Here is a 16,228-nt window from a genome sequence, read left to right as displayed (position 1 = left end):
ACTTATGACTGCTTTTCACACTAATGACAGTTGCAGAATTTCCATGATCATGTGATCAAAATCCAGATCTTTGGCAACAGACTGGTGCAGTATCCTGAGCTCCTTAGGATCATCTTTTGCGACCTTCTAACAAAGTCAGTAGGGATTCACTTAACTGTGTTACTAACTTAACATCTGTAGTGATTCACTTAGCAACTACAACAGGAAAATAAGTCAAAACTCACTTAATAACTGTCTCACTTAGCAACATAAATTTTGGGCTCAATAGTATTCATAAGCAAAGGGCTAATGGTAAGCACTACTCTACATGTATTCCTGTGCATTGAAGAAAGTCAGCAAACGGAAATGGCACACACACACACAAAGTTCAAAATCCGGCATCTCTATATCTACTGTTTATTAATTTTCCTTAAATAATTTAAGATGGTTGAGATAGGTTGGGCTGAGACAGAATTTCTGTCCAAAGTTATCCAGTGAGTTTCCAAGCCTGAAGGTAAATAATTTTCTTCCTTTCCTTTATCAAATGTTATATGTCTGCCCATCTTACAACAAGTGACTCTGGGTTGCATACAGCACAGCTTTTGTAGCCAGCTTTCCCAGTCTTGATCCAACACATCAACTGCTACACCGTACTGGCTTTACAGTGGTAGAGCTGGGAAATGCCTGTCTTGGCTTGTGACCTTTGAGAGTTGCTATCAGTTACAGATAACGTTTACTGCATGAAGCCAAATATGTAAGCTTTAAAAACGCAAACAGAATTGCAAGATTTAAACTACGAGGGTGCGAAGGTTAGTTAGGAAATATGTAAACTTTTTGCTCGTCTCTTGGACCTTACAAAACGGTTGATTTCAGGGTCTTTAGAACAGACTTAAATAGATTAAGGGATCCATGTTGCTGTAATTCACTTTCATTCATTTTAAATTGTTACCGTGATTTCTTTGCTTTGTAAGGTGTCTCTTGTATAGCTAAATCCCATGTGGAAGTCATGAGTGAAGAACAACTAACAAGTGACACACGCACACACACACACACTGTACCTGGTGGACCCACAGAATCTCCATAGCCTTTCATTTGCAAGGCAATGACACGGAAGCCAGCATCAGCAAGGGCAGGAATCTAACATGGAGAAAAAGACAAAAGTAACCTTATTGGGTACACAGGTAATGTGGGCCCATCTTCCTATAACCCAAAACTTCCATGTAAACATTGCAGCTGCCATATATTATGTATGAGAAAGGGATATTCCTTTTCCTTCAAGTAAATTGAACTTTTTCCACAATTTGGCATTCATGCAAATTAGGAATAAATAGGTTTAAAAACGGTGTCACCTGGAACCTCCAAGAAAACCAGGACTCTGGAAATCCGTGGCAGAGGCAAATCACTGGACCACTCCCCATCTCCACAAAGTGCAACTCAGTGTCTGGCTAAAGACAGGAAGAGAAGAAAGGCTTGGGTTCTAATTATCAAAGGCAAAAGAAACTACATCTCTAAACTTCAGAGTAAATTGTTAAAAAGTAGGGCAGGGGTAATAACAAAAACAGGAAACAGTTATATGCAAAGCAAAGGCCTACCTCCACCCCCTACTTAAAATCACCATATGGGAAATGATAAATAGATGATCGCAATTCACTGTCCCGCAAAGACAATGTACAATGTCTACTGTACCTACAATGTAGGTACACAGTACCTGCAGTGGCAGAAGTCAAAGAATGAATCCAAGCAAATGGGAGTTATTACTTAGCTTTTATAACAGCAGCAAAATGGCATTTTTCTCTCTCTCTTATAGAACATTACAGCCCCAGCTAAATGGCACTATTTATATGTAAAAAGGGAGGTGAGTTGAAAAAGCATTTGCTGAGCTGAAGAGCATGAGAGAGATAGAGAATAAGACTTGCTTTCAGCTAGATGCCATCTGGACAGATGCAAACAAGCTGACTGAGGCCATGTCTTGCTAGTTATTTGGGGTGAGTTTGAGTCTGCTATTTGCACTATATGAAATGACTAAGGCACAACGCATGATTCAGAACAGAACAGTACAACAGAGGTGGAAGGCACCTCGGAGATCCACTAATCCAACCCCTGCTCAGGCCAGAAGCTCTACACCATTTCAGACAAATGGCGGTCCAATCACTTCTTTAAAATGATGTTTCATTTTTACATGTTCAAATTACAATAAACAGAATTGTTTCCCCCACTGAAAGCAATCAAAACATCAATTTTAAATATAGTCCTTCTATCATTACCTTGATTTTTACATATCCATGGGCCACATCCTGGGGCTCACATGCTGAAGGAAGATATTCTTCCTGGTCAAGAAGCTGTGGAATAGATAATTAAACCAGTGAGATTTCAAGCACCACCGTGAGTTTGCTCAGGATGGAGATCTATTGTGATTAGCAACTGATCTCTACGATGTTTAATAACAGGATTTTTTCTCCATTACTGAAGTTTTTCCCTTTAAAAAAAATCAAGGGTGATGTTAGGAATTCAACTTGAAAACAGGCAGAGAGCGTGTTCATTACTGAATGAAGTGTTTTTATTTTAAATGTCAACCCTGAAATGAGCCTGGCTGAAGCCATCTTTGAGGCTTCAGGGTTGCCACACAACAATGGAAGGGAGAAAATAGATGGGGTTTTGTAGCCCAAACAATAAAGTTTTCCTCCGGAAACCAAGGACTTTCTCACAGATGGTTGACCAAAAGAGGAGCTGGTAACCCAGCAACCAGCCAGCACCTGGATTGGACAGTGTGACCAGTAACTTGGAAGGGAAGGGGAAAACTTTTACTTATAATTTTAGGTGAAAGCTGTGGGAAACCTCAAAGTTGGCTTTCACCAGTCTGTGCCAAAATGATGTATCCAATAAAGTGTTCTTTGAGGAACTCTAGTGCCTCAGAGTTTGTTTTCAATGGGTGTGTTACTTGGAAAGCTGACATTAAATATTTATAACCTGTCCCTATCACTACAATATTTTTGATGCCACTAATGTAAAAAAGCAACAGTTATTCTTCATGAATAAAACCTGGCAATAATTTTGGCAGTCACATAATAGCTGAATTGAAAGAGGACAAAATGCAACAATTTTAATTTCATAACATCAAGAGAAGGACCCAGAGGAAAAGAGTGGATCATATTTTCCGTACTGCTCCCAGGAAAACTAAATGAACACCTCAATTTGAAGGAGCTTTCACTTACTTATTAGTAACTGTTAGCTGAATTAATCAATTGCACAAACATAAACTAACTGTACTGGCTAGGTTCACACAATACTCTTGAATGCACTGAGAAAATTTTTCTATTCCAGCAATAAATCAAAGTTGAAGAGGATGGATGGATGGACTGACAGAAGTGGAGGAGAATGTACAAATATTCAGGCTAACACCTCTTGTAATAAATGTAGACAACAGAGAAGCTTTAACTGATGCAAGTATTCAAGAACCTTCTGCTAAAATCATATTTTCTAAATATCTACAGTAAAACAAAAAGAACTAAAAACCCAATTAAAGGAGTAAAAAGGAAGCTGAAATTCATTCTGCTCAATTTCTCATAAAAATTCCGTTCCTGGAAGGTAATGAAATCCAGCAAAAAATGATTTAAAAGCCCACATTTAAATTGCCTGCTTTTAAAAACAATCTTTCTAAGGGAAAAATGCTGTTCTAAATTTTTCAAAATCTTAATGTAGCACAAATCCCAGCAATTTGCTCAGTGCAAAGGTAGAAAGAAATCTGGATCTACAGAGAAATGCAGATCCTTGCATTTTGTTTCTGTTTTTAAAAGGGAAAGCAGCAGATCCACTTTCAAGGAATCAGCTGGTACGTGAGTTGGATGAAGTACTTTAGAGAAAACCTAATGAAAGTATTACAGAATGGACTGTGTCCATTGAAGCACAAAGTAACCAGATCTTGCTGGGCTTAAAACAGCCAATCACTGAGTCAGGATTACAAGGTTAGTGTTGTATACCCAGGCATGTAAAAATCAGCCAGTTCCATCACCAGAATGCCTTGTCATGAATCTCTTCCCTAGTTTAGCTATTGTTGTCACATTCATCTTGAAGATTAGTCAAAACAGTAACTGTACAGTTGGTGCAAAATGCAGAGGCTTGCAAGGTTTTGGGCAGTGTACACATGTATCACCTCTCCTGCGGATGTTGCATTGGTTGCCGATTTGCTTCCGGGTGCAATTCAAGGTGCTGGTTGTCACCTTTAAAGCCTTACATGGCTTGGGACCAGGTTATCTGAGGGACCGTGTCTTGCTGGTGACATCTACCCAACCCATCAGAGTGGGGAGGCAGTGAATGTTGCAGGTCCCATCCCCGAGGGAGATACACCTGGTGGGACCCAGAAGAAGAGCCATCTCAGTGGTGGTTCCCTCTCTCTGGAACATCATTCCCCCAGAGATTGGAATGGCCCCCACTCTAATACTCTACCAGAAGGCGCTGAAGACCTGGTTCTGCCAGCGGGACTGGGGAACCCAGAATGGGATGGAGCCCATTAAACGGCTCGTGTGATGTATTGTCGCCGGAGTTACTTTATTTTATTATATTATTTTATTTATTTATGATATGATTATTCTCTTTTATTAGTGTTATTGTTTTATATATGAGGTTTTTATATTTCTGTAAGCTGCCTTGAGTTGCCATGTGCGGGTAGGCGGCAACATAAATTTCCTAAAATAAAATAGATAAAAAATAAAATATTGTATTTACAGTTGTTTATATTGCTTGCAAGCTATTTTGGAAACACTGCAATCCTGAGAGGAGGAAAATAGTCAGGTCTTTAGCAGCTGCCTCAATCCAGGAGTAATTCTTGAACTGTATGATAGGATCACTTTATAGATCTCTATATCAGCCTCACTAATTACTTCTAAGCCCAATTCATATAATTGTTTTTGATTTTTAATGCTCTAAAATACTTTGGGTCCAAATTATCTAGAGGACTTCCCACTACTTTACAATACAAACCTGGGTTCAGTTTTAAGAAAATTCTAGAGACCCTAATTATTGACTTCAATATAATGCATCCAAAGATGCTCAATGATTCCTAATCTGTGGAATTTGTGCCTGAAAAAAATTTATACTGGATCTTCCTATCTTTGCTTTGAAGAAAGCTTTAAAAGTTTGTTCTCTTGACTTATTTGGAACAAACCTGTAGCAAAGTTTGAAAAACAGGCCTGTATGAGATTGTAAGGTTCAGATAGACTGCACTCGAGTCCACAAAATGCCAAAAGGACACTCAAGAAGAGGCTTGGAAAATAGCTGCTTTTATTTTGCACAAAGAAGAGCTGGGTAGACTTATTCCAAAGGCATACAGACAACAAATATGCAAAGAGAAAAGCCACACCTAGGTAAAGTTTGTCTAGGATCTCATACACTCATTTAGCCAATCAGAGACAAAAGTTAGCCACCCAATGTGGGCAATGTCTCACCCATGCCCCCCTTATCCATGGAACGTTCTTTGTCCATGCTCTATACATACAGAACATCCCTTGGAGCTTTGTGTGTTTGTGCTTCTAGGCAGTCCCCTTCTCTGCAGGGGTGGGCTGCTATCGGTTCTCCCCGGTTTGGGCAAATCGGTATCTAATTTTATCATTTTTAATTACCCATTTGGCGAACCAGCAAATCTGACCCCTGGCTAGCCCCACTCCACCTTTCTCAGAAGTCTCCATGTGGCCCGTTTTGGATGCCAGCTAAGTGCAGGACCTGCACGTCGGCTCAAGGAGGGAGAAAAATATGCCTCCCATAGGCTCCAGAGGGCCTCTGGAGCCCGGGGAGGCTCTTTTCGCCCTCCTGGAAGCTTGAAGAAAGCCTCCAGAGCCCGGGAAGGGTGAAAAATGGGCCTCCCAGAAATCTGGGAAGGGCGGAAATGGAGCTCAGGACAGCCATTTTTGCCCTTCTGGAGGCTCATGGGAGGGCTCTGGAGCCCAGGGAGGCGAAAATGCTCCCCCTAACGTGGTGCAGGAGGCCGACTAGGCCATACTCACCATGGCCACACACACCCAGCAACCGGGCAGAGAACCAGTTGCTAAAATTTTTGAAGTATACCGCTGCTTCTCTGGACCTGTTTATCTATGGAGCAGGATGTTCCAGGGTAATTATTTTTTTCCATCTCCAAAGATGTCCCTAGCTTTGAAGCAAATAATAGAGCAAGAAACCAGATAGCAAAGAAAAGATACAATTCTTAGCGAGGCTTACAGAATTAATTCCCAACAAATAATTCCTAACCATAGCAAAATAGCACAAGCAACTTTTAACAGAAGCAAATAGCAAATTGATTTGTCCTTTGATATGTCCTTTCAAGATCAAAGAAATTGCTCATACCAAAGCCCAGATAAAGACTACTAACCTGAACCCCAGTCAGATCTTGAAGCTGTTTCAAAGCAGAGTCAGCTTCTTTCACAAGGATTGTTGTCATTCCCATCTTCTCAGCAGGCTTTAAGTATGTACCAATGTCATCCAGATAAATAACCTAAAGTGAAGAAAGAATTAAGATCTGCTGCAGGTGGCGGGCCCATATTCTACAAAAATTATTCTTTGCTCAGGCAATCTGCTATTGTCGGGGTGGGGGGTGGGAGTTGGGGGTGATTTTTTAAATTTATTTTTTCCCAGATTTTGTTATATTGTACTTTATTAATTTATTTGATTCTTTTTTGCAGTTTTTATTGTTTTTTGTTTTAAATATGGTTTTACATTTTGTAAGCTGCCTCCAGTCGCCATGAGCAAATAGGCGGCAATATAAATTCAATAAACAAACAAACAAACAAACAAATAAATCTACAAGCTGCAATGAGAGAAGTGGACCTTTGCAATATGTACTAAGTATGCAAAATAAACTTACAGAACAGGAAAGAATAAGATATAAAATTGTTGTGATTGGAAGGTCCAATCCTGTTAGGAACTTTGAATCTGATGACTGTTAGATCGTGGATTGACGTCAGAACCAGGGAACGTTACTCCCTTTAGTTTGATTTGATTGTGAAATGACTGTTGAATTTCAAAAGGGAGTCTTAACAGTTTTGCTTGCAGTTTTGAATGAGAACGTTAATCCCTTTAGTTTGATTTGATCGTGAAATGACTGTTTGAATTTCAAAAGGGAATTCTAACAGTTTTGCTTGCAGTTTTGAATGAGAATGTTACAAGGGAGGACACATTTGATTTGCAGGATCGGCCTGAACCTTCAACCTCCTCTGCTTCTCAATCAGGTTATCAGCCGGGAACGGCTGATAATGAGGAACTTATGGAGTCTTCAGGTGAAAGTAATAATTTAGATAATCGCTGGGTGGATGTCAGAAGCAGGCGTCTCCTGACGAGAAGAAACCAACGGGAGCACAGGAGGAGGGCAGATCAGTAATTAGTCTAATTAGCTTCTGCTCTATAAAAGGAAGAGGGATGACTCTGCACGCTGTCGGGAACAAATTGTTTGCAAGGAGAACCGAAGACTTTGACTTGGAGGATTTAAATCTGAAATATCTTGTTGGGACTTGGATTTGTTGGAACTGTTAACTTGGACTATCTTGTGGAGGCTGGCTGCGGCTGTTATCAGTGAAGATTCCTGGTTGCTGCCTTTATTTGCGAGGACTGCTGCTTTCAGCCTTATCTGTTTATTTTTGAAGGTGGGACATAACATAAAATAATGTCTTGAAGGATCTTATTCATTAATTCCTCTATCTTTAAAAAGATCAATAGCCACTATTGCAAAGTTTTAAACATATCCTCAACCATTAGGACTAGAATGTTAAGGTAAGTGGGAAGATTTAGAAAGAAAAACTATACAAAACAATTCTTCAGAGTTTTTTCTTTGTAGAAAGTTTTAAGCTTGGGGGGGGGATTAAATTTATTGCACGGGGGATTATATTAATTCCATCATTTTCACACTTATTTAAGGCACATGCAGTGCACATTATTATTTGCCCTTATTAAAATATTTAATAGAGTAAATCAGACTGTTGCCTGCATTAGAGAAGAGATGGGAAACTGCCTATCACCTTAGTGGAATTCTAGTCAAATCTCTCTCACACACAATTACTTTTCAAAGATATTAAAGAGAGAAATAATATCTGATTATAGATCTCTAAGGTCTCATTAACGCTCAAAGTACCACCCTTTTTAATAGACCTCAATGCAGGATTTCATTGAATCACCTCTGAAATCTAAACTAGTAAGAGAACTGAATCCCAATAAGAATATCTCCAGACCATGACAGAGTACCTTGGAATATTATCATATCTATTACACACTAGAAGCTAATATAGTGAATGATACAGAGAGGTAAAGCTGGAAATCTGTTAGAAAAGATGTTGAGAAGTCACTAACCTCTTCAGGTGTTACATTCAGCTCACGTAATGCGTACTCATAAATCTTGGGATCTGGTTTCTGCAGGCCAATACGACAGGACTCAATCACCTTGTCAAAATATTTCCTCAGCAGACAGAAGACAAATCCTGTTTGATGCCTGCTAGGAGTATCATCAATCCAGTTGTTTGTCAGGACAGCAATTCTGAAACCTGAAAAGGGGCAGGAAATTGAGTAAATGAGGAGAAATGAAAAAAAAATGATTTCAGACTGTGCAATCTCCATAACAAAAATAATTCATATCTTACATGCGGTTAAGAAACACAAGAAACTATAAATGCAAATTCAGCTGATGCCTGCAGACTGAAATTAACCAGTGGTAACCAATGCCTTAAACAACTTGGAGGAAGAATATAATATCTTTAAAAAGCTAATTTCCATAGGTAAATCAGAAACACTGTCAAAATTCATTTTGGCTTTATTTGGGAAAAAATTCAATAGACTTGCCCAGACAAACTGGTCATCAAATCCTGGAGTAATTTTTGTGAGACGGATTAATCCATGGTCTCCATCTCTCAAAATCATTAGTCTCAGCATTGGTACAACTGGCTGATATCTTTCTATTGGGCGCTATCTCACAAAATGAAATTCAATGGTGAAAAAAGTAAGGTCTACAGTTAGGCAAGAAAAACAAAACGCAGAGGTACAGTATATGTGGTACCTCACTCAATAGAAGTAACTGTGAGAGGGATCTCAGAGTCCTAGTGGACAATCATTTAAATATGAGCCAGCAGTGTGCAGCAGCTGTCAAAAAAGCCAACACAGTTCTAGGCTGCAGAGGGATAGAATCAAGATCATGTGAAGTGTTAATACCACTTTATAATGCCTTAGTAAGGCCATCCTTGGAATACTGCATCCACTTTTGGTCGCCATGATGTAAAAAAGATGGTGAGACTCTAGAAAGAGTGCAGAGAAGAGCAACAAAGATCATTAGGGGACTTCCAGGCAGCGGAGATCGGAACGGGCCAAAAATGGGGTGTGTGGAGGATGAAAACAGGTTGCGGAGGCCACAAATGGGATGCGCAGAGGCAACAATAGGCAATGGCGATCCCTGCAGCCTGAAACAGCTGATCATAGGGAGGCCAATCCACCGACAATCAGGTGTTCGTGCTAATCAGACTGTGCTGAAGCTGACTAGGCTTCTTTGCTGCAAGGAGGCAAATTGCTGGGAGGCAGAGGTCAAAGGGTGGAGGAGGCGGGTGGGTGGAGGAGGCGGGTGGGTAGGGCTTCATTCGCTATATAAGATGCACTGACATTTCCACCTACTTTTTGGGGGTGGTGGTGACGTGTGTCTTATACACTGAAAATATATGGCATATACAGGTAGTCCTTGACAGTTAATTTAGTGACCATTTGAAATTACAACAGTACTGAAAAGTTATTTATGATCATTTTCCACGCTTATGACAGTTACATCATCCCATGGTCACGTGATCAAAATTCAGATACTTGGCAACTGACTCATATTTATGACGGTTGCAATGTCACAGGTCATGCGATCATCTTTTATGACTTTCTGACAAGCGAAGTCAATGGGGAAGCCAGATTCACTTATCAACTGTGTTACTATCTCAACAACTGCAGTATAATTCACTTAACATCTATGGCAAGAAAGGTCATAAAATGGGGCAAAATTCAATTAACAATTGTCTTGTTTAGCAGCAGAAATTTGGGGTTCAATTGTGGTTGCAATTCAATGACTATCTTGTATTTATTTATTTTAAGAAGGAGTGATATTGTGAAATTTGACAATTCCTGATTTAGTTAGTCATATAGATCACAAGATATTTTTAAATTTTCACAAAGTTGAAACTTGATACACATTCGGGACAAGAAAGATAAGGCAAACATATTTATTAGGCTCCAATAAGGAGTGGAAATAAACAACAACAAAAGTTTTGCCTGTTGCTGGGAAAGGGGGGTGCGATATCCCCTGCCCCCTGCCCGGATCTCCCCTCTTAGGAGGATAACTATAGCCTCCTAATCCAGTTGGATCGAAGGCACTCCAGCAGCGAGCGCAGCAGGGATTGCGCACAAACGCGAATTCCTGCTGCCTCCGAAGCCTGACAAACCGGAACTCATGAAAGATACCTGTAGTGGCAATGTTGAAGGTTATTGTTATTTTGAGGAATTTAGTGACATATTTTGATTTCTCCATTTTATTAAAAGTCTAGAAGCTTAGGGCTGATTCTGAGTTAATCTGATTATCACTCTTCCTTGTCGAATAAAGAAGGGGAGAGAATTTTCACACAGCTGCAAACCTATGAAAATCTTACTTTTGGTTCCCATCCCAGAGTCATCTGCCAATCAACCAAGGTTAGGTCTTGCAGTTTCATAACCATAGTGAAGTCATGAACATGATGCTCTAACATAATGCCAAGTTTTGATAAATATCTTGGGGTTGTTGTTGGGAGCTTCTCCACAGAACCTAGCATTAGATACGGTGGAAATCGGTTGCCCTTAGGGTATCACTGCTGTGGCTATTAAGGAACTCCTGATAGCTTGTAAGAGATTTGGGTATCATCTTACTTGGTATGAACGGTTTTTTTCCTATGCTTTTAAATTTGTTTGCTTGAGCTAATAATAAAGCTTAAAATTCCTTTATTTACTGGTGTGCTTATTATCTCAGGATCCAAAAGAACCAACTGTCTGGGCATTTAATCACTACCCTGACATTTAGCAGAAAAATACCATATATATTTGAGAGCCATTTTTGTGTGGTGGTTAAGGTGGTGATCTATAAACTAGGAAACTGTGACGTCTAATGGATGATTTTAGACCCATGATGGTGAACCTATGGCACTTGTGCCACAGGTGGCATGCAGACCCATTTGTGCCGGCACGCGAGCTGCAGGCAAATTTACCTCACTGCACATGCAAGCACCTGACAGCTGATTTTCAGCCAGTTTGAGGCCTTTTTTGGCCTCCCAAAGGCTTGAGGAAGGCTTCTGCAGGCTTTGCAGGCTGAAAACTAGCCCCGTTTCATCGCTTCCTGTTTTTCTGAAAATACCGGAAGTGACGAAATAGGGCTAGTTTTTGGCCTGCAAAGCCTGCAGAACCCTGCAGAAGCCTTCCTCAAGCCTTTGAGAGGCAGAAAAGGCCTCAAACTGGCCAAAAATCAGCTGGGAGGTGCAGTGCAGGTAAGGGGGTGGCGGGGGGTGGGGATTGTGCATGCATGCATAGGGAGGGTAGGAGGTGCACATTGCCTTCTGGGTGCTAGCACGCGAGCATGCACACAATTTTTGGCATAGGAGTTCAAAAAGGTTAGCCACCACCATTTTAGACCATTCACTCTCTCTCAGCCCAATTCACTTCACAGGGTTGTTGTTATGGAAACAGTTGAGGAGAAAAGATTATTAGATATGTTCACAGCCTTGAGTTACTTATAAAGTAATAAAGACAGGATAAAAATCTAATAATAACAATAAAATAAAAACAGTCATGGATAAACCTATGCATGGGTAAATCAACCCTTCAATTTTTAATCAAAATACTAACTGAAGAAGCTTCTTGGATGAGAAGTGAAATGTCTTTAAGGAAAACCAAGTCCAGTTGCCTTTTGAAAAAGCACCTTTGGGAGAACTATCACATGGATGACTGAGAATCTCCATGGACATTCAACCAATATACTACCAAAAATGAACAATCCACATATAAGTCAGCCCTCAAAATGTTTGTACATTTTAATTTTCACCACTGGCTTATAAATAGGTGGCACATTTTTCATAGTATTTTGGCCAAAGATTTGAGGGTTGGGTTATCTGTAAGAATATATGGTTATTTTAAAAAATAGTATCATATATAAGCTCATCCACGGATAAGCTAAAACTAATCTTTGGAGTAGTATTTTGCAACCTAAAATTCTTTGGCTTATCCTTGAGTAATGATTTTTAAAGCTAAATCAAGAATAAAAAGCACACAGGCCATGCTCTTCCTTGAAAAAGGCATTTGACTCTTCCCCCTTCATTCTCATGCACCGAATGGAATGTGTGCTCATCTTCTCAAAGAAATAGAGCATTTTCTAGTTTAAAAAGTACTGAATTGATTTGACAATAAATAAAGTGAAATAAATATAGCAGGGATCATGCCACTGCCTTGCATAATAGAAGTTTTACCATTTTTCTTGAGAAGCATAGCAGCCTTCAGGAAGGGTACACTCAAGTCACTTTTTGCCATCGTTTTGACAAAACTCTCACTCAATGAGAAGTTTTCGGGAAGAGGGATATTAGAAGTAGAAGAAAATTTCTTGCAATCATCTTCAAAGTCAGCAATAAGCTAAAAAGAGAGGTGTTAAAATACAACTATTTTTATTTTAATACAAACAGAGTGGGACAGAACAAAGTGACCAGGATATTTATTGTAAGCGTATTCAACATGGAAGATTACTATGTTAGGAATAGAAGTGGGTGTACTTCATAAGCTATTAAGGAGTCCCTGGTTTTGGCTTCCTGAAGAATCCCCCTATGATGGGTCCTAAATATTACATTTCTAAGAAATGAAACTGTTGAGTCAGAAAGTAGCTGTTCTCACAGTAGACAGAGCACTGTGCCAACAAGTATCAGATGCCTCCCAAGGCCATCAATAATCCACCAGCTCAGAAACATGGGGAAGGGGAGAAAAGCCTAGAATTTAAATCCCAAGTGATCAACTATATAAGGTATTTGATTTACATGTATTTCAGTGGATAGAATTTCTGTAGTGTACATATTTTCCTGCAATGAAGAAATTAATTTTGCTGGGTGATATTTTTGTGAGCTTTTTGCCAAGTAAGCCAATATCTGATAAGGCTTCATTGTTTTCCCCAATTTTGTCTCATTCCATATTGGCTTCAAAGGACAAAATAAAGAATGCAATACGTAAAAAATGAATCAGGGAATGATCAGCCCAAACAAGAGAGAAAAAATATATATACAAAACACAACTATCAAGGGCCACCATGTACGCTAGCCTAAGACTTGGGAGAACAGTCAGATTTTTAAAGCAGTGGTGGGATTCAAATATTTTTGCCACCGGTTCGGTGGGCGTGGCTTGGTGAGTGCGCTTTGTGCGCGTGCTCACACTTTGTGTGCAGGCACGTGCCAAATGCACACTTTGCGCAGGCTCAGAGGCGTTGTAACTCGCCTCCTGCAAGCCTGCATGATGCCGGTTGGTTCAGCAGATGCCGTGCGGCACTATTCTGTGCCGCGCAAAGCAGCTGCACTTCAAATTCAGCAGATAAAAGTGAGTATGGGAGCCCAGGGGGAGGGTGGGCCCAACAGCAGAGCGGCCGAGAGAACTGATTCGGTCTCCGCTGCTCATCGCTGCTACTGGCTCGCCAGAACTGGGCTGAACCAGTGGAATACCACCACTGTTTTAAAGGCTTCTGGAATGACACAAAGGTGAGAACCACATGGATCTCAGAGGGAACCTCTGAGGCACCGTAAAAGAGAAAGCATGCTTTGGATTCAGATAGATTGTGTTGTTCGAAGAGTCCAGGATCATGCCAAACCTATAGGCTTCTACTGGCTTGGGAAAATTACAGGACACAGGTGGTTGCTCAGATAACCAAGCCTCATGCTACATAGAGCTACGCATAGAAACTGGCATTTATTTCTTGCTATGTTGCCTGTGTGGGAAGATTTCTTCACCATAAGCCATGGTGGCACAGTGGTTAAAATGGAGTATTGCTGGCTGACTCTGCCCACTGCCAGGAATTTGATCCTGACTGACTCAAGGTTGACTCAGCCTTCCATCCTTCCAAGATTGGTAGAATGAGAAGCCAGATTGTTGGGGGAGCAATATGCTGACTCTGTAAACCACTTAGAGAGTGCTGCAAAGCACTGTGGAGCGGTATATAAGTCTAAGTGCTATTGCTATTAAATAGTTTTTGTGGCATCCTGAATAATGCAAGTCAGACTCATCTCACCCATCCCTTTCTGCTCCACGGAATTCCCTAGACCTAGTGCCCAGAAACCCTTTGTGTAAAGGGAAATGCCACAAATGGAGCATTGATGTTTATACCTTTGGACAAAATTTGTTCTTCCTTGAACTATGTTCTCTTCCAAAAGCAACTAACTCTTACCTGAGTTAATCCAATCTGTCCAGTCATCCCTTTGGAGAAAGGTCCATCCGAGCCACCATACTTAATGACTTTTTGAAAGAAACCTCTGGAAGTTGAAAAACACATATGCACAAATTAGGGAATAATGGTTCTTTTCAAGGTATACAGCAGTTTGGCTTCAGTCATCACACCAATGGTAGAATACTGTGCATCTAAATATCAAACTATAGTTAATCAGACCTTGCTACAGAGATATCAGTAAAATGCAAGGCAAATCTGAGAAAAACATGAATGTGTTAAATTTCCATATGTATGCTCCAAGATAACATACATGTAGAAATGGACTGACCTATTCAGTCCGATAAGAAAAGAATCAATAGACTTATTAATACTTTCTGGTTCCTATTCAAAAACTGATATTATGAAGATAAATAAGTCACTGTTTTGAGTTAGTCCTTGGTCTCTTTCCTTGCTAGTACAGCAGAAATCAATCTGAGGACATTTGTGGAGAACTTCTTATAGCTACATACTAGGCTTAAATGAGTATTATTGGAATATGGATCTCATAGACTTCTTTCAAATCTATTAATACTTCTGAGAGCTACCACTGTATTTGCACAGACACCCAAAAGATTCTTATAAAGCAAGAAGATGTTTAAAGGAAACACATTATCCCATTTTATATTGGGAGATCATATATATTGTTTCTTGATAACTCTTAAAAATGGACTATTATAAATAACTAGCTCACAGTTGTGTGTTGCTCAACCGTGACCTAACTTCTGGATCTTACACAACCATAATAATATTGGCTCTCAAATGTGATTTAAGCAACAGCATCCTGCTCCTTTCAAAAAGATTGCAACAGAATTTATACAATGAAACGTGCCATATTTTGCATAATGTCAAAAGGAGAAGACATCCAAAGGACCCTTATAAAGCAGGAAGATGCTTAAAAGACACACGTTATCCCATTTTGTATTGGAGATCATATGTTGTTCCAACAGCTCTATAAAATGGACTACTATGAATGACTAGCTCACAGGTGTGTGTAGTTCCAGCCTTCAATTGGATCTTGCTAATTTGCATTAAAGAGGGTTGTTAATCTATAACTGCCTTCAACTCTTATTATGGGAAATTTGAATACCCATTATAGCAGTGAATTATGGGTTAGTGAAAATTGCCTAGGTCTTCATGTGATTTACGAATATTTTTATGTTCTTTAACTTTTTAATAATTTATTTGGCTAATTTATTAATTTAGTCTGAGGCTTCTACTCTTAATGCGGAACAAGTTCATACAATTTTTGTAATATCGTTACAATCACATGCTTTATGTTAAGCTAGAAAAATATATCTTTGATTTGTCTCTATTGGATTATTAAGATGACCATATTTCTTTGGAAGGAATTTAGATGAAGCCAATTAAAGTAAATCTGTTCTGAATGGGAAATCCTGCCTCCACCTGTACTATGAATGGACTTTTTTTGTTTTAAAGCAGCCTGCAGTTATCTAGTTTCAATTTACTTTATTCTTACTATTTCAGAAGGATAGGAAAGCTGTTCATAGGCCCTTTTGATAAAGAGAGTCTTCTATATACAGAAACCCTACAATAAGCTTTGGTAGAGCTCATTACTTAGGAGACCAACTTAGGGTTGGTCTCCTACTCATTGAATTTCAAGTCCCAATTTCCAATGTCATCTCTTCTTAAGCAGATCTCAGACTCCTATGCATTATTGTAAGGATAATAATGTTCTACCAAACTAAGCTGTGATACATAATATCCATGGAAAAATCAACAACTACTGAATTACATATCAAGAAGGTATTAACCAAACACGTTAAG

General features: G+C 39.6%; 1 protein-coding gene across 2 annotated transcripts in view; it reads right to left on the bottom strand.

Annotated features, from left to right (window-relative positions):
- The window catches only part of EPHX2 (epoxide hydrolase 2), a 63,851-nt gene that overhangs the window by 46,365 nt on the left and 1,258 nt on the right, over positions 1-16,228 (bottom strand). For both annotated transcript variants that reach the window (XM_026715943.2, XM_087929657.1), the window contains exons 2-8: positions 14,405-14,489; positions 12,459-12,618; positions 8,305-8,495; positions 6,338-6,460; positions 2,244-2,318; positions 1,329-1,424; positions 1,038-1,116 (exon numbers count right to left, since the gene is read on the bottom strand). In XM_026715943.2, coding sequence (XP_026571728.1) covers positions 1,038-1,116; positions 1,329-1,424; positions 2,244-2,318; positions 6,338-6,460; positions 8,305-8,495; positions 12,459-12,618; positions 14,405-14,489 — 809 coding nt within the window. The remainder of the gene's footprint in view (positions 1-1,037; positions 1,117-1,328; positions 1,425-2,243; positions 2,319-6,337; positions 6,461-8,304; positions 8,496-12,458; positions 12,619-14,404; positions 14,490-16,228) is intronic.

Source organism: Pseudonaja textilis, chromosome 1 (genome assembly GCF_049901715.1).
Source record: "Pseudonaja textilis isolate UNSWEBS1 chromosome 1, rPseTex1.2, whole genome shotgun sequence".
NCBI lineage: Eukaryota > Metazoa > Chordata > Lepidosauria > Squamata > Elapidae > Pseudonaja > Pseudonaja textilis.
This window is presented reverse-complemented; position numbering and strand designations above follow the sequence as displayed.